Source organism: Podarcis melisellensis, assembly GCF_964234715.1.
Source record: "Podarcis melisellensis genome assembly, chromosome: 3".
Taxonomy (NCBI): domain Eukaryota; kingdom Metazoa; phylum Chordata; class Lepidosauria; order Squamata; family Lacertidae; genus Podarcis; species Podarcis melisellensis.
In genome coordinates this window covers 842653-860531 of record NC_138530.1, presented here as the reverse complement: position 1 = coordinate 860531, position 17879 = coordinate 842653, and the positions used below count along the sequence as shown (strand labels likewise).

Sequence of the window (17879 nt, the reverse complement as noted above, 5' to 3'; positions counted from 1 at the left end):
TCTTGGAAACCGGCGGAGGGGAGAGTTTTGTTCTTGCGCTCAGATCCTGCTTGCACCCTTTGGGGCATGTGGGGTGAGAATGGGAAGACTGGCACGATCCAGCCGCTTCTAATGGAGCCTCCAGGCCCAGAGGCAGTCTCTCTGGATTTCTAGGTCCTTGGGGCCATGTTGGCACTGTGAGAACAGGACGGGCTCTTGCCCTGATCCACCGGGGCGGTTTTTGTGATCTTACGTTCTCATAGCTGCTGTCTCTCTGCCCCCACCTGTTCCCACGCGGCCTGTGCATTCGTCCTTCCGGACACCCCCCCCCTCACCGCCACCGCCTCGCAGAGGTGCTCTCTTCCGCTGCCCCCCGCCCACACCCAAATTTCAGGCTGGGTGCTATTTTTAAGCTGAGCTGCGGCCTCTGTTACCTGCGAGGAAGACGACACAGGAAACTGGCGGCTCTCATGGGGGGGGCGGAGAATGCAGAGGCTGAGCCAACACTTGACCCCCTTTGGTTCCTCTTTGGCATATCCTGTCCCCTGCAGGCGTCAGGCACCCCCCCTCATGGCTTCCCGGGGGCTTCTCCCCATTCTTTGCCCACCTCCACTGCTCTGGGCTTCTCCCCACCCGCTTTGAGGAAGGGGCACCCTTGGCAGGTAGAGGGAGGTGAGTTTCCTGACCCCCCCCCCCGTCTTGCTGGGTGACCTGGAAATGGGGTGCAGCTTAGAAGGGACAGAGAGAAGGGGGGGCCTGGCTGCAGTCGCCCGTGTTGTGGTTCTTCTTTTTCGTAAATCTTTTTTATTGGTTTTCCAAATACAAAATACAGTCATGCCTCATGTTACATTTGCTTCAGGTTGAGCGTTTTCTTATTTATTTATTTATTTATTTATTTATTTAAAATACATTTTCTTAGTGTTTTCCACACAACAACACGAAAAATAACAATACACAACACACAAAAACTGACATTCGAAAAACTAAAAAAGCAAGAACAACTAAAGATAATAATGATGATGATGATGATGATGATGATATTAATTACCGTATTTTTCGCTCCATAAGATGCGCCAGACCATAAGATGCACCTAGTTTTTGGAGGGGGAAAACAAGGAAAAAAATATTCTGAATTCCAGAAGCCAGAACAGCAAGAGGGATCGCTGCGCAGTGAAAGCAGCAATCCCTCTTGCTGTTCTGGCTTCTGGGATAGCTGCATTCGCTCCATAAGACGCACACACATTTCACCTTACTTTTTAGGAGGGGAAAAGTGAGTCTTATAGAGCGAAAAATACGGAATACCCCGCCCATCTGGGTGGGTTTCCCCAGCCACTCTGGGCGGCTTCCAATAAAACCTAAAATACAATAACCTGTTAAACATTTAAAACTTCCCTAAACAGGGCTGCCTTCAGATGTAGTTATTTATCGCTTTGACATCTGGTGGGAGGGAGTTCCACAGGGCGGGCGCCACCACTGAGAAGGCCCTCTGCCTGGTTCCCTGTAACTTGGCTTCTCGCAGTGAGGGAAGCGCCAGAAGGCCCTTGGAGCTGGACCCAGGTGTCCAGGGTGGAGACGCTCCTTCAGATATACAGGACCGAGGCCATTTAGGGCTTTAAAGGTCATCGCCAACACTTTGAATTGTGCTCAGAAACGTACAAAACAAATCCATATCTTACAAGTTAATAATATAAACACTATAACAACAAAAAAACAAATTAGGGTGTTGCACTAGAAGTGACCTTATCCGCTACGGATCTGAGGTCCACGCGGAGAGCTGGGGATCCCCTTGGAAGGCCTGCTGGGCTTGGATGCGAATGAAGCGGGGACAAGGGAGGAAGCCTGGAAGGGCTGCTTCACTGCCCCCCTGGGCCAGGCCTTGCCCAGGTGGGGGGCAGCTGAAGAGAGGAGAGAGAGAGACAGGTCCTTTTCATTCGTGGCCCCTCCCTGTCCAGGGAAACTTGCCTTGCTTTCTCCCCACTCACTTTGCTTTTCAAAAATGTTGAATACATGTGATTTTAGTTCCTGGTTTCCCTTGTCTGCTGCTCTGCATATTCCTGTGCGGCTGTAGTTAAATGATGATGATGATGCTTTGAGAGTTTTAGTTTTTGTAAGCTGCCCTGAAAGCAATGGCTGGTGGGGTGTGCATGCATTTCATAGAAGATAAAAATAAAACAGCCGCTCCGCCCAGGGGAGAATTGACCAATGGGAGGAAGGAGAGGGAACTTCTCTAGGGGAGAAAGAGAGAGGAATAATTCTCGCCACCCCCACAAAATGTCAGAAGTCAGGCTCTGTGCGCAGAGAGGCTGGGGCGACCCAGTCAGGTGGGCAGGGTGCAAATAGTAAAATGATTTGTATTTCTGCATTGCAGGGGGTGGACTAGATGACTCTCAGGGTCCCTTCTACAATTCTGTGATGATATTATTATTATTATTATTATTACCTGTGCTGAGAGAGTGCTGGAACGCCCCTTGAATCACCTCTCTGAATTGTTCCACTGTCAGTTTCTGTTCCTGCAAGGCTTTGATTTCTATTTTCATTTTTTACAGCATCATACATAGTGCTCTCTTATTAACCCTCCCACACCCCCAAGGAACAGAAACTGACATGGGAGCAATTTAGAGAGGCCGTTCAAAGGGCAATTGACTTATTTATTTCATAAGAATCATACCCCCCTTGATCGTAAAAAAACCCAACCCAACAATCCTCAAAGCACTTTACAAAGAGAATACAAAAATTATCAGTAAAAACAACTCTTTAAAGATAAAATCAGTAATAAACCGAAAGCAGATTGGAAAGTTGATGCCAGTTTTAAACACCTGGGTAGGCCTGTTTAAACAAGAATATCTTTAGCCGGTGCCAGAAAGAGTGTGGCAAAGACGCCAGCCTTATCTCCACAGGCAGGGAGTTCCACAGGGCAGCTGCTGCCACACTAAAATGTCGCTTTCTTACAAGTGTGGAACAGGTATTATGCAGTGCCGGTTCTGCAGATTGAAGCAGTCGATAGGCAAATAATAATAATAATAATAATAAATAATTTTATTTATACCCTGCCCTCCCCGGCCAGAGCTGGGCTCAGGGTGGCTAACACCAATAAAATCACAGTAAAAAACATGATGGTGGGGGGGAACCAACTTAAAATACAGGTTAAAATGCAATTTAAAATGCAGCCTCATTTTAAAAGTAGCTGATAAATCAAGACCATAAGGGCAGGGAAACATAAGGGTCAGACGGAGTCCAAACCAAAGGCCAGGTGGAATAGCTTTTTATATATAAGATGTAAAGCGATATTGTTAAGAGGGGACACACACCCGGGACGCGAGAAGCCAGGCAGAACCTTCAAGGAGTTGCCTTTGCCAAGCAGAATGAGCCTGCCCGCTTATCCCTCGCCCCAGGAGTGCCAGCTTGGCAACTGGACCATGGATGCCTGGAGCCGTGGGTGCCATGTGGTGTGCGTGACCTTGGCACTGAGATTTGTGGGTGCCTGGGCCCTTCGGGGGCAGTTTTGTGGGTGCTTGGGCACCCGGAAGTTGGCACCACTGCCTCTTCGCCCAAGCTGGTTTTTGGATGACAACTCCCATCAGCCCTTGCCAGCAGAGTTAGGCGGGGGGAAGGTTGGGGGGCATGAGAAGGGGACCCAAATTGTTTCTGCAGGCGATTAAAACAGGCTGCCATCTGTATGCACAGAAATGGAAAGGAGGCGAGGGATGGCTTTTGAGGTGAATGGTGAGATCGACAGCAAAAATAAGGGACCAGAATGAAGGAAAGTCGATGGAAGAATGGAAGTTCCTACCGGACTATTTAAAAAAGTGCTCTAGCCACATGAAATCATGGGCAGGTCTTGAAGTATAAGCAATGAAAGTATAGGAAGAACATCTAACAACTTTGGGAAACAATATGTAATGAAGTGAAAAACTGTTCAGATATTCATTTAGGAAAACACCAGAAGGTTTTCTATTGGGAATAGTACCAGGAAGTCTAAAGGAAGAAGACAAGACGTTATATTTATACGCAACGGTAGCCGCAAGGCTGTTGATTGCGAAAAATTGGAAAAGTGATATAATACCGACGAAAACAGAGCAGCTAGCCAAATTATTGGAGTATTACAATATATCCAAAACAATGGGAGAAATCGGAAGGATCTGAAAAGAGAAGATAGACAAGGGCTGGAAAGTGTTTAAAGGATTCTTGCAAAATCATATTGAAGAATCAGAACTCTTATTAGAATAAACAAGTTCTGTTGTAAATACTGAAATGCTAAATAAGATGGATAACAATGTGTAACAGAAAAAGAAGTAGAAAAGTTGGTTTGAAAGTGTGTGAAAGATAGTAATAGAAGTGGAAAGAAATTGCAATTGAGTAGATTGGAAGTCCAAAGGAAGTATCTGTGGGATTGAGTGGGGGGTATGTAGGAATATTTTTAAGGACTTTATGAAATGTGTGTTTGTTTGTATATTTGTAATATGTATGCTTTAATGCTGAATTATTTTAATAATAAAATTTATTTAATTAAAAAAGGATAGGAAGAAGAAAGCAAATAAAGAAAGATTAGAATAAGTATTGAATACAAGGCAGCAGGAAGTTGTTTGGGGGGGGAACATCGCGAATGTTAAGATGGGAAGTCGAATTGTTAGGAGAAGTGTATAAACTGGATTTTGTGGGAAGTTTTTAAATCCAGTAACAATTTAAATGTGCAAAACGAGAGAGGAGGACCCTGGCCGTGAGGGGTGGCGCCACCAGACCCAGCACGGGCACAACGCCCTCCTTTGCGTGGGGGCACCTGCCCCCCACCAAAGGGCCCGCATGGCCCAGATTTCTCCTGGCGCTCAGTCTGTTCTCTCTCTGTTCCCAGGCAAAGAAGAGAAGGAGGAAAACCACTACAACTCCCTGAAAATGGAGGCAAGTATTTTCTGCACAGCTGGGCCCGTTTTTTGGGGGGTGGGGAAGCAGCTTCCATGACCCCCAAGCTGGACCATTGCTTGCTTAGGGGGCGAGTCCTGCTGCACTCTCCCAGGGACGCTTGGGTTAAAGCCCCCATCAGAGCCAGTGGGTGGGGACTAAGGGGGCTGCCCAATTCCTGCCCCCCCCCGATGTAGAGCATATGCGCTTTAGCCGAAAACGGCTCATAGAAAGACCAGGAATAAAACAGTCCCGGTCTGAAAGGTGTGACACACAAGGAAAAACGGGATGAGGAGGGCAGAGGAAAATAGCAGGCTCAGACTCCCATTCTTAAAGCTGCAGGTCTGATCTTGACTGCTGGGGGAGGGAAATGGTTCACGGAGGACATATTTTTATTTCCCCCCTTCCAACAGAGCCCTATAAATTCAAAATTTTACCAGTCTAAGCAATGCACTTTACTACACATAATTTTTATCGTCATTAATAATTGTTAATACTTTTTGTATATACATTTCGACACAACTTTTTGAATGTATTCAGAAACATTTGTCTGAGTCTTGTTGTTTTATTTTTATTTTTAACGTAATTGTTGCAAGTATTGGGGTCCAGTGTAAACCGAGAAATATCTCAGTGCTGAACCATGTGAAACCTGCCCTGTGGAACACCCTCCCACCAGATGTCAAAGAGAAAAACTACTACTACTACTACTACTAATATTTATTATTATTATTATTATTATTATTATTATTATTATTATTGAAGAAACGGAATGAAAACGGCCTTGTCCCCCCAAAATAAAAGCAATGCTTTTATGAAGGCCACCTTTTGGAAATAAGTTCTTGTTATTAAATATACTAAGAAAAAAGCACTGTAAGTTTCAGTAGTGGGAGTGGTCCCTCCTCGCAAATCAGTAGTCAATAGTAACAAAAACTAATCCGTTCAAAAGTATTGGCTATTGATTTGTGAGGAGGGACCACTCCCACTGCTGAAACTTGCCTTGGCCAGAGTTCTTGGTGTGCTTTTTTCCTGGAAATGGCAGGAGGGCAGAGCGGGTCTGGCGCTGGGGGCATCGGCTGAGATGGGAATCCGGCCCGATCCGGCGATCCCTTCTGACTCTCCTCTCCCCGCGCAGGGATCCCGCGGCCGCCTGCGAGGAGGAGGCCTGGGCTGCGAGTCGAGCCTTCGCCCCCGGCCGATGCCGCGCTTGACCTTCCAGGCGGGCGACCCCTACTACATCAGCAAGAGGAAGCGGGACGAGTGGCTGGCGCGCTGGAAGCGGGAGGTGAGCCTGGGCGCCCCGGGTCCCGGGGTGGCAGCATCCTGGGTGGGGCCCCCTTCTGCCCACGGGCCCTCAGCTCTCCCTGGGGGTCCCTCTTGGCTCCTCCAGGGTGGTCAGCGTGAATTCTGCCGCTTCTGCCTCCCAGGGTCACAAATCAGGTGGACCAAGTCTCCCCCCACGCCCAATATTTCTCAGGGGTCTCAAGATGGGCTCTGGGTGTTGGTTGGCCTTGGGCTGGTTCTGGGGTTTTCCGAGATGCTATTGGGGGGGTTATGCTTTCCAGGTGATGTCTTGCTCTGTCAGCCCCCCTTTGCAGAGAATGTGGGGGTTCTGTCTGCAAGGGGGGCAGCACAGGAAGATGCCTCATTCAGGTCATTGGTCCATCTTGATCAGTATTGTCAGCACTGATTGGCAGCTCTCCTGGAATCTCTCCCAGCCCTGCCTGGAGATGCTGCCGGCGGGGCTTGACCTTGTTGCAGGAGAGGTGTTTTCTACCACTGAACTACGGCTCTTCCCCATAGTGCTTTCTGCCCCAGAGATGGGAGAGGGAGACTTTGCCAGAGCAAACCATCCTTCTTGCCTGCACAACAGACATCTAGGGGTCCATGGGGGAGCCACCCCCAAATTACAGTTCTGACAATCATCTAGTCCAACCCCATGCGTTCCAGAGGGTTGGACTAGATGACCGCAGGGGCTCTTTTCCTACTCTACGATTCTGTGATCCAATTGTGCTTTGTGGAGGGGGGAAGAAGCCACGCTGCGCCTGCCCCAGAGAAGGTTGGGGCCTTGGCGGGGCTCTGCCTCTTGGTCCTGCCTTGGGCCAAGGCGGTGGTGCATTGGAGGCCATGCAAGGCAGGAGTGAGTAGTGGTCGGAGCGGCTGCTTTGGGGTGGCAGCGGGAAAGGGTGGCTGCCAGCAGAGGTGGCTGTCCTGCTGGGTGCTTAGTGGGGGTCACTGAGAGGGGGGGGTCCCGTGTGTGTGCAGTGGACGGTGGGGGTGGGGGGGTCAAGAGTGCTGGGTCTCTCTAGCACTCCCCTTCCTCTCCTAGCCCAGAATGGGCTGCAGAATGTCTCCCACCTCTGTCCCATTGCGCAGGATTCTAGAGTTGGAAGGGACCCCAAAGGTCCTGTAGTCTAACCCCCTGCAATGTCGCTTTGCTGCTTGGGGAAATGTGGGGAGGGCGTCTTCAATTTCCTAGCACACCCCCCTTTCCCTTTGTTCTCATTCCAAGGAGAAATGACTAGCGCAAGCCAATATCTCTTGGCTCCCCAAATCCCTTTTCTGCCTCCTTCTCACACTTGAGGGTCTTTCGTAGCCCCATGGAGAGATTGGGGGGCCTGCTGGGAGAATAAGAGGGGGGCTGGCCGCGTGCCTGGGGGGAAGCTGGATGCAGGGGGGGGGGGAGAGGAACTTGGCATCCTGGCTAGCTCAGCTTCCGCTGTTTAAAGAATCAACTTTCTAGTCCTCAGGAGAGTCAGGAGTGGCTTGAAAGTGTAGAGAGTTCTTGGGGACGGAGCAGCTTCTGACAAGGTTGGGGGGGTCAGAGCCTTCCCTCTAATTAGCAGGATATAATTATGCAAATCATATGTAAGGCTTCATACTTTTACATAGCTTGCAGCATTCGGTTTTGCTTGGCATGTATCTTTTTTTTTTTAATGTGTGGTTATCTACTTATTGATTTCATTTCCTAATATTCCCCCCCCCTTCACCTGTCTGCTTTCTGAGGCAGCCGCTTACTCAGCCAGGCATTGAAGTGTCTCACAATTCCCCCCCCCCCCCAATCTTCTATGGGAATCTTGGGCCTGAGAGATCTGGGCGATTTTGGTCAGGCCGTCATAGCCTCCAGTGGCAGTGAGTTCCACCGTTTAGCCATGTGCTTGGGAAAGTGCACCTGGACCACCCTCCCCTCTTGGTCCCCCTTGTTGGCATCACCCCCCCCCCATATCTTCTGCCTTCCACATGTTCGGGTCCAGCTGCCTGTAGGTCTGCCATGAACCTACAGAGCCCCCCTGGTTTTCCTTCCCTCGTCCCATGACTTTGCCCGCTCCTGGGCGCATCTGGCTGGGTGCGCTCACATGCTGCCCATGCTCACATGCTGGCGTTCAGGAAGGGCGCACGTCCACCGTGGGCATGGGTTCATGAGATGTGAGGCTGTGCGCTTGCAAAAATGCATCGCTGCAGATGTTCTGCAGATGTTTGGACTGTGCAGAGACCAGGAAGGGCCCTGGCGGTGTTTGCAGAGGGGAGGCGGGCACAGGGTTCAGGCGATGATGGGCTGCACTGGGACTCCCACACCCTATTTTCCTTCCGGATCATTGTGGCCACTTCTGTTTGTGTAACTTCCTGGCATTCCTAGAATCATAGAACTGGCAGGGACCCACAGCTCTTGGTTCAAATAATAATAATTAGGGAGCTAGAGAGGTGGCTTTTATCGTTAAGTCTTTGGAGCATCTCTGTGACCTAGTGGCATCCTCCTTCCCAGCATGCTTTGCTGTGCCCTGGTACCCGGGTCTGGCTGCAAAGCATTATGGGTTGGCATCCTTGAGACTGGCGCAGCGCAGGACGTCCTGAGCAAGGAGTGGGACTGGGGCAGAAGGTGCTCCAATACTGAATATTTGTATACCAATTCCTTATTATTATTATTATTATTATTATTATTATTATTATTATTATTATCTCCCCCCCCCCGCCCGCATTTATTATGGTTTGGTTCATGCCAATAAAAATATACAGCTACGGAAAGAAGTTAGAAACAGACGTCAAGTAGTCGTTGGGCAAGGATGGCGCTCTTAATTCCCTGCTTAAGTCAAGAGGGAACCGAAACGTTTCCAGCAGGTGTGGAAAAAGCCTGCGCAGAAGGCGTTTGCTGTGTCTCCAGTGGTAGGGAGTTCCGCAGGACTAAAGGCTTCTCGGGGAACAACCCACGGCGCTCCTGCAAATGGTCTCAGGCTGGCATTGGGCAAAAGGGCGAGGACCTCAGTCGCTCAGGCTTTGCTCCTCCCTTAGGTGAACTGGCACCTGCCGAGCTGCGCCCCCCATCCTCCCCCCCGTGTGCCCCCCTCCTGTGCCTGCCTGTGGGGCAACGGCAGTCGCGTCCTCTTGCTGTGGCTCTTGTGTGTGCTAACTCCCTCCTCTCCTTTACCTTTCTCCCACAGACTGATAACCCAGCGGCAGCTCAGCTCGACAAGGTTCGTGGCCCACCTTTGGGGTTTTGCGGGGGGGGGGCAGCTTGTCTCATGTGGACCCCGTGCCGGGGCTTGTGGGTTGCCGGGGGGGCTGTGGGTGTGCCCACGCCCTCCCCCTGTGTCTGCCCGCTGCCAGGGAGCGTCCCTTCCTCCTCACGCACAGGCGCCCAGGGCATGGTTTTGGAAAGATGGGGGCAAGGGTGGGGGCACCCTTTCGCTGCTGGCCCCTAACCCCTCCCCCCACAATCTCCTCTCTCTCCTCCTCCTCCTCGCACGCCCAGAACCTCTTTTGCCCCAGAGCTATGTCACCATTGCCCACGGGCACCAGGCTGGCACCTTGGACCTGATTGTAGGCACCCACCGTCCACCCGCCAGGCAAGCCACCCTCTGGGGGTTGGGGTGCTTTGTAAAAATTATTATTATTATATGTTGAATCTGTGAGTCACTTTATTGGGCCCAGAGCAAGCCAGGGGGCGTAGAGGGTCGCTTTATTGGGGGGTCGCTTTATTGGGCCCAGAGCAAGCCAGCGGTCGCCTTTAAATTGCGGGGGAACCCGTCCCTGCCCTGGGGAGAAGGAAATGGGGGTCTGAAAGGAGTGGAAATCCTGCGTCAAGATAACCCGACTCATTTCTCCAGACAAGAGCTGAGAGGGCACTGAGGGGAGGCCTAGTGGGTAGAGCATCCGTCTGGCACCCCGATTCGGTCCGCAGTGGCAGCATCTGCAGGTGGAATATATTCTTGCCTGGAACCCTCTGCCCAGTCAGTCGGGACAGTGCCAAATCCTAAAACCCTGGAATTGTAGGGTTGGGTGGGACCCGAGGGTCATCTAGTCCAACCCCCCGTAACGCGGGAATCTCAACTCGGTGGATCCGTCCTCCCAGCATAAGGCAGCCTGCCACGTAGCTGGAAATCTTAGCCAGCACTTGGATCTACAGTTCCGTGATCTTACCCGGCCCTGCCCACTCCATTCCAGGGATGCCACCTGGGCTAGACGCTGCCTTATTTCCCTCCTGTTAGCTGCCTGCCAGAGCTGGCAGGCTGGAACAGGTCAGTTGGGGCGATCACAGAACTGCAGAGCTGGAGGGGAACCCAAAGGCCACGCAGCCCAACCTCCTGCAATGCGGGAATCGCAGCCAAAATCAGCTGAATCAAGGAATCAGTGGGGCTGTGTGGGGCTCAGGATCCTGCTGCTGACCTCTCCCCACCCTGTTTCCCAATGCAAGGCTTCCTTCCTGGAGTTTCTCCCCCTTCCAAATATGTTCTGTGGATGAGCTGAAAGCGAGAGAGAAAAGGGACTTTTCAGAGAGAAAATAAACCATTGAATGCTTGGCTGCCAAACTCCCGAGACGAATACGCTGCGTTCCTGCAATGAGAGTTGGGGGGAGATTTTTGGCACTGCTGTTTCCTGACCCTTCTGTCATCCCGTGGATTTTCAAGTTGGGCTGGTTGGTGACTCGCACCCGGCACCCTTCCTGGCCCGGTGGGGGTGGGCAGGTGGTGCAAGCAGAAGAGGTCTGCTGCTGCTGACCAGGACCTTTGCTCCAGTTCATAGAATCCTAGTAGAGTTGGAAGGGACACCCCAGGGTCATCTAGACCAACCCCCTGCTGGCAGGAAGCACAGCTCCCTGTGATGCCGCTGGGTGCAGGGAGAGGGGGAGGGCACCCTTGGGAGGAGCCCGGGGACCTCTTTTTGCACCCAGGGGTGCCTCAAAGGCTGTTGATAGGGGGAGGCCCAGGGAGGGGTAGTGGTCAGCCAGGGCAGGGCGAGGGGAAGGTGGGGGTTAGGGTGCTGCGCAGCTCTGCAGGGGGAGGCCCTTTGGGATAGTCCTGGGGGGGCACACCTGTTGAGGGCAGGCCAGGGCTGGAGAAACATCTAGCAAAATACCCACTTGCTACAATGGGCATCAAGGGGCACCCAAGAGATTTGCCATGGCAGCAAAACCAGGTTCTACAAAAAAAGGCTCCCAGAAGTAATGGGAAAAAATCCCATACATACATAAATATACATACACACACACACACACACACACTAATAATAATAATAAAATAACAAAATCTCTAATAATAGAGATGAAGGAGATGTGGTTTATTCTTGCTTACATTTTGAATTAGATCTATAGAATCAGCCCTGAGAGTCTAGTCCAGCCCCCACAAGGCAGGGATCTCGGCCCCATCCTCCTTCCAGGGGGCTCTCAAATCTTCCGAGTGCTCTGGTCTTAACCCTAGTTTTGGATGGGCAAAGGGGGGGGGGAGAGCAGAGTTTGAGGCAGGAGATGGGGCCAAGAAGGGCTGGGGCAGCTGGTATCTCACGGGGCAAGGGCATGGACACCCCCCCCCCAGAAAAGGGGTCTCATGCAGCGCAGGGGCAGGAGGTGGTGCCCTGCAGTGATCTTGCAGTGCCAGGTGTTTCATCAGGGAGGGGCCCGGCTTGTGAGAGGATCTCTTGGGTTAGGGGTGCTTGTGCCACCACTGGGGGGGGGCCTCTCCTGCCCCAACAGAAAATAGCCGCCATCTTCTCCTGGGGTTTTACCTTCACAGGAGGCCCTTAAGGGAAGACTGGGTGGCTGCCTGGCAGGGATTCTTTAGCTGGCAGCGGGTTGGGCTGGATGACCTTGGGGGGGTCCCTCCCAACTCTACAATTCTAGGCTTCCAAGTGGGCTAAGCTCTCCAGGAAAATCAGGCCGCGTCCCTCCCAGCCCTGCCTGCGCTCTGCACCTGCGACCCTCTGCATGCAAGCCCCTGCTCTGCGGCCATTCCTGCCCACCCCTTCCTGAAGTGCTGTGCAAAAAGGGGGGGAGCCTCAGCTGCAAACACCCCCTCCTCTGGTCTGCTTTCGCCGCCTCTACAAAGGATCTGAGGGGTCAGCTTGCGCCCGCACACTGCAGCAAAATGGCGGAAGCAGAGACCCCCTCCCCATGGCAGGCCTGCCGCAGAGCACCCATGGTGCCCCCGCTGCCACCCACCTGTGCCGCCCCCCCCCCGGGCATGCACTCGCACACAGCAGCCGCCCTGCCCTCCTCCTCCCTCCCCGAATCTCCTCCGTGTCCCTGCTCTTCGCGCTGCCTCACCGCTGGGTCTCCCTAGCAACAGGTCCCCTCCTGCTCGGCCCTGGTCTATTTATAGCCTGGCAGCCCTGGCTGCTGGCATGGCGGCAGGAAGAAGGAGCCAGAGCGGCAGGCACCTCCCGCAGCCAGATAACACGGGGCCTGCGTGGCTCAGGCGCATCCTCTCACGAGGCAGCGGTGCCCAAGGGGCGGAGTAGGGGACCCCTTAGCCTCACCCAGCACCAGAGGCAGGGCTCTAGGGGTGAGGCAGGGCAGGGAGCAGCCAGCAGGGGAGAAAGGAGGAGCGGGCAGGGGGGCGACAGGCACTCCCCTGCACGGTTGCTCCTCTGCCGGTGAAAAAGCCAGGAAAATCACAGAATGGCAGAGTTGGAAGGGACACCCAGAGTCATCTAGTCTGACCCCCTGCCACGCAGGAATTGCAGCTGAAGAATTGCGGCTTGGCCCGGCCTGGTTCTTCATCCACCTTGCCCAGGTCTCTCTCCTGCATGGCAGGCGGTCCCTTTCCCCATCCCTTTAGAGTCTTCTGGGGCCTGCAGGTGCTCTAACCACTGGGGCGCATGGCCCTTCTGATCTCCCCCACCATTGCGCGTGGGCTTTCCTTCAGAGGGCTTGGGAGGGCACACATGGAAAAGGCTGCCCAGTTTGTGCCCCCGGCCTTAAAAGGAGGCTCTGATCAACCGAGAGCAGCACAGATTGGACAGCGGCAGGGATAGCAAGGAGTTAATGTAGAGAGGTCAGGGAGGTCTGTATTGGTGGCTGGGGAGGGGGGGTCACTCTGCTTGGGTCTGCAGGCCAGAGGTGCTTTGCTACTTCCTGGCATGTAGAGAGCTGGCATGTGTGGCGAAAGCGGACTCCCCCTGGCTTGCTAGATTTCAGTGTGCAGGGAGATATGAGACGGAGGAGCATTTGAACCCAGGGCAGCTCCTTCTGAAGTGGCCGAGGACAGGAGAAGTCACGGCATGGGCTGTTTCTCCTGGTTAAATGACCAATGAGGGCCTGGATGGAGCAGGAATTCCTTGCAAGTCGGAAGTGGGAAGCCGGTCAGCATCCTGGGCTGGTCTCTCTGGGCTTGAGGGACAGCCAGTGGCGTCTCTGGAGGGTCTGGGGATTTGGGGGTCTTGCCCTGCAGCAAGTCTCCTGCCATGTGATATTTGGGGGGGCACAAAATGCGCTGGAATGGGAAAGGCAGAAGTACCCCTTCCTTCAAAAGAGACACAAAACTTTGCATTCCTGAGTGTGCTAAAAATCCAGCTGCATTTTAAAATCACAGTTCTTTTTGGGGGGGCGCAGGAAGGGACAGGACTTGTTGCAGTGTTTCTCAGGTGGGCGGGAGGCCTCTGTAGAGGCAGCGGTGGCTGTTCAGGATTTGGGGAAGGGGGCAGTCCCAGCCCTGAGACACCCTTGGGGACAGGAACCTGGGTCGTTCTGCATGCCAAGCAAGTGTCTAGCCCCTCCCCAGCGCCCTGTCCCTGCTCCCACCACCCCCCGCCCCCCAGGAATGGGATCCTCTTGGCTCCCCCCCTCTCCCCATGGAATGAGGTGGGCAAGCTGCAACAGAATCTGCCCTGAAGGGAGAAGCAAAAAGAGCGAGAGAGCGCTTTGCAGACTCCCTTTGTGGGGTGTTTTTGTGGGGGGGGGAGCACCCTGGGGACAGAGACGCATGGTGGGGGGGCGGTTCTGGGGCTGCCTCTTGCTTGCCCCCACTTGCCGCCTTCAGACAGGAGCTGGCTCTCTGCGCAGCCACCAGGTAACAGAGGTTTTCCAGAGGCCAAGGCTGGGCTGGCCTTGGGTGCAAGGGGACAGATTCCTGCAGGAGGGGGCTACGGAATTGGAAGTGGGGAGGGTCTTCCAGTCCAACCCCGTCAGACTTCGGGTTCCCAGCCAGACACCTGAGGGCCTGGAAACGGCAGGAGGGGAGGAGGATTTGGGGTTCACTGGACCAGACAGGCTCCTTTGGGCCTCATCCAGCCGCCTCTCATGTTCCCAGTCTGCTGCACTGGGAATCAATGTGCAGAATGTGCCCGCCAGGGGGACCTCCAGACTCTGGGGCCAAGGGGCCCCAGGCTGCCTCCCTGCTCCTTTTGACCTTTTGCCAGCCTTGGCCACTGGACACCCCTCTCCCTCTTTCAGTGGGGTCACTTCTGTGGCCAAACCCTGTCTCCCTCTTGGGGTCCTGCCATCCAGCAGCGCCTCCCCATACCGGATGCCCTCCAGATTCTGCAACAACTTAAGACACCACAGCTGTGTTGTGGTCCGAAACATCTGGCGGGGGCACCAGGTTCAGTTGCCAAGGGAATCTCAGGCTAAGATATGGTGATGGTCAGGAGCCATGTCTTGGTCCCCAGTTCCTGGACTAAGGTCAGGGTGGCATCTGTTGGATTTGCCTAGAATGTGCCTGTGTTGGGGGGGGGGTTGTAAACTGGTCCCGATTCACTTTCCTTATTGTTGGCATGGTTTTGGGTTGTTCTCTGAGTGTGCCAGTTGCATTTTAGGGTCAGGTGGGCAAACCTCTCTGGTCTGCGTTATAGGGACGCTCCCGTTACGCCTTTCCCTGATACTCCTGGACTGAGTCCCGCTCCGTCCGACCCATTGAAGTCAATGGGCAAAGTGAATTCCGGTGGGTCTCCTGAGTGGGATTCAGTTTGTCAGTTTTGCAGATAGCCCCCCACTTTTAACCTTGGGTTCTTTTTAATTAATGTATCCTGTAGCTGCCAGTTCTGCATGTTCTGTTTTCGATTGCATCCTTTGGATATGATGATGTTGTTGTTGTTAATAATAATAATAATAATAATAATTAGAGTCTATATTTGGCTGTATGCCACTTAAGTGTTTTTTGAGACACTTTAAAATAATTGAAATACAGCAACAGGAGATGTACCTATTAATTATGTTAAAAGAGAGGGAGCCCTCTTTTAAATTCTGCTCTGTGAACTCCCCCTTTGTTGCAGAGGGGGTGCAGACGGGAGGGGGGGCTATACACGCAGGTGGGGGTCCGGGGGTCCAGAGAACAGCATGTTGACTTTTTTGGATGGGGAGCTTGAAGGCTGCAAGGGAGGAAAAGTGCTTTAGGGGGCCAGATCCGCCTGCCACCAGCGGGCAGGGCCTTCCCATTCCATGGGCCTGATCCCGAGAGATTGCCCCCCCCCCATCGCAGAATGGTAGGCTTGGCAGGGGTTCCAAGGGTCATCTAGTCCAACCCCGGGCACTTGGTCAGTGAAACCAACCGGGTCTGATTTCGAGTGCCATTGAGTGCGAGGGAAGAGAGGCCTCTGTGCGTGTGAATGATGGTTGCAGAGTTGTGGCTCCGTCGTCGTGTCGGTTCGGGACTCCGCGCATCCTTCCCAGTCGTGGGATTTCCCCCCCCCCCCTCTGCTTCTGGGTCGGGCAAATGGCCCCCTCGGAGCCACTCCCTGAAAACTGCGATTCTGCCCCTCCCAGGCACGGACTTCGCTTGCAGGGCAGGGGTGGGCTGGGGGTCCTGCCCGCGAGCCGACACGTGTTCCGAGCGGCATCTTTGCTAGGTGGGGGGCATCTCTTGGAGAGCGTCTGTCCCAACGCGCGTTCCAGGGCAGCTTCCGAGGAAGAAAGTTAAGGTTTGTGGTTTCCCCAAAGACCCCGCGAGGGTCGGATCCAGATTTGGCCAAGCAGCGTAGAAGCGCAAGCCGCCGACGGGGTTTCGTGACCCCCATTTATTTCTCATTGAAACCCCGCGCAAATGCTGCGTGCCCCCTTCCTGTCTTCTGGAGGCGCGCAAGGAGCCAGGATCGCTGCCCCTGCGCCCCGCGCGCCAATAGGTTCGGGGGCGGCTCCAGTCTCCGGCTGACGTTGGAGACACCGCGGTGCTCCTGTACGTGCGCGCTTTTCTTTGGCGGGGGGGGGGGGATGGCGCTTCGTTGCATTTTCAGTCGGAGCAGACGACCCCCCCCCCCCGAGAGATTAGGAAGCCCCGCGCGATCCGGAGTGGGGCGTGTGAACGTGCCCGGGCCGGAATCCGGATCGGGAAGCGGGAAAGCGGTGCTCGACCTCTCCCCCCCCCCAGCCAAAAAACCCCCCAACAACCTCGGAGGTCTCTTTGCAACTTTGGGGACCCCCCATTTGTTCTCTGCAGTCGTGCAATTGCAGAGGTTCCCCCCCCCCCGCCAGACCAGCCTTGCAAACCCGACAAGCCCCCCCCCCCCGCACCTTTCTCTCTCTCTCTCTCTCTCTCTCTCTCTCTCCCCCCCCCCCCCGTTTCCATCGCTCGCGGCCAACCAGGAGCGGCGCCCCGCGTCACGTGTCCCGGAGTTTCCCAGACAAAGAACATTGGCGGCGCGGCCCCCTCCCCCCCCGCGCCCCCTCCCCGCCCCCAAAGCCCTCCCCCTCCCTCCTCCCTCCCTCCCTCCTCCCGCCCCCGCCCCCTCGGCGGCTCCGCGGATGCTGCAGCGGCGGGACATGCGGGCAGGTACGGAGGGGCGCCGGGGCGGCCGCGGGGGGGGGGGGTCGGCCGCTTTGCACCCCCAGATCCCCCCCCCCGAGCAAATTTGCACGGAGTGCACGCGCGCGATCGGGGGTGTGTGTTTTTTTCCTTCCCCCTCCACTCCGTGCGGGGGGGTCTGTGCGTGCAGAAGGCGGCGAGGGAGCGCGCCATCCCCCCCCCCGGATCGATTTGCAAAGAGAAGGGACGGGGCGGGGGGAGAGTAAGGGAAAGGGAGAAGAGTAACTTGCCGTTTTGCAAAGGTGGACCCCCCCTCCCCAATTCGCCAGAGGCGGGACAGCTGGGCTGGGGGGGGGAGGCTCCCGCCTGAAAAGTTTTGCTCTTGTTTGGGGGCGAGGGGGGATTATCTCTCGCCCCCTCCCGTTTGCTGTGCTCTCGGTAGAAGTTTTGGGGAGGGGGCCGTGCGGGGGCTGCCCCCCAAGCTCCCTCGGGCCCCCCATTCAGGGTGGGGGGCTGCAGCTGTCAGCCCTCCCTTTTGCCCCTGTCCGCCCCGGCACTTTTCCAAATAGTGCATCCCCCCCCCCAATCCCATGCCTGGCCTGGTCCCTGCGGGGGGGGGAGGAGAGAGCAAGTGGACCCCCCCACCCCGTTTCCCAGGCAAGCAACCTCTGAGCATCCTCCTGCCTCTGAGATGTTTGTCCCGAAGCAGAAGTTTTTTTGGGGGGGGTAGAAGAGGAAGGAAGCTGGGGGGGGCTGCAGGCGGAAGGCGCAGGCGGTCGGGTTGAATAGGCCTGAAAGGACCTCGAAGATTGCAGGGGGGAGAGAACAAAGCACCCCTTTCTCAACAGCCCCCCCAAAGAAAGAAGGGGCTGGGGGCAGCATGCAGCTGGCTCATGAGATCTGCCCCTTTTTTGGGGGGGGGCAGAAGCTGGACTCTGCACAGCTGGTGCCCAGGAAAGAAAAGTGAGCAGAACTTGGCCAAGTCTGGATCAGAATTCGAATCCAGAGCTGGCTTTCCCCATTCGGTCCCTTTAAAGCTCCAGGAAGAATTTGTCCAGCAAG

The 17879-nt window shown here is 54.6% G+C and overlaps 1 protein-coding gene across 4 annotated transcripts in view; it reads left to right on the top strand.

Moving 5' to 3' along the window:
- Window positions 1–17879, top strand: part of DNMT3A (DNA methyltransferase 3 alpha) — an 88394-nt gene that overhangs the window by 38415 nt on the left and 32100 nt on the right. For 3 of the 4 annotated variants that reach the window (XM_081903850.1, XM_081903849.1, XM_081903848.1), the window contains exons 5-7: window positions 4829–4875; window positions 6008–6157; window positions 9309–9341. In XM_081903850.1, coding sequence (XP_081759976.1) covers window positions 4829–4875; window positions 6008–6157; window positions 9309–9341 — 230 coding nt within the window. The remainder of the gene's footprint in view (window positions 1–4828; window positions 4876–6007; window positions 6158–9308; window positions 9342–17879) is intronic. The other variant, XM_081903851.1, reaches the window with a different exon arrangement.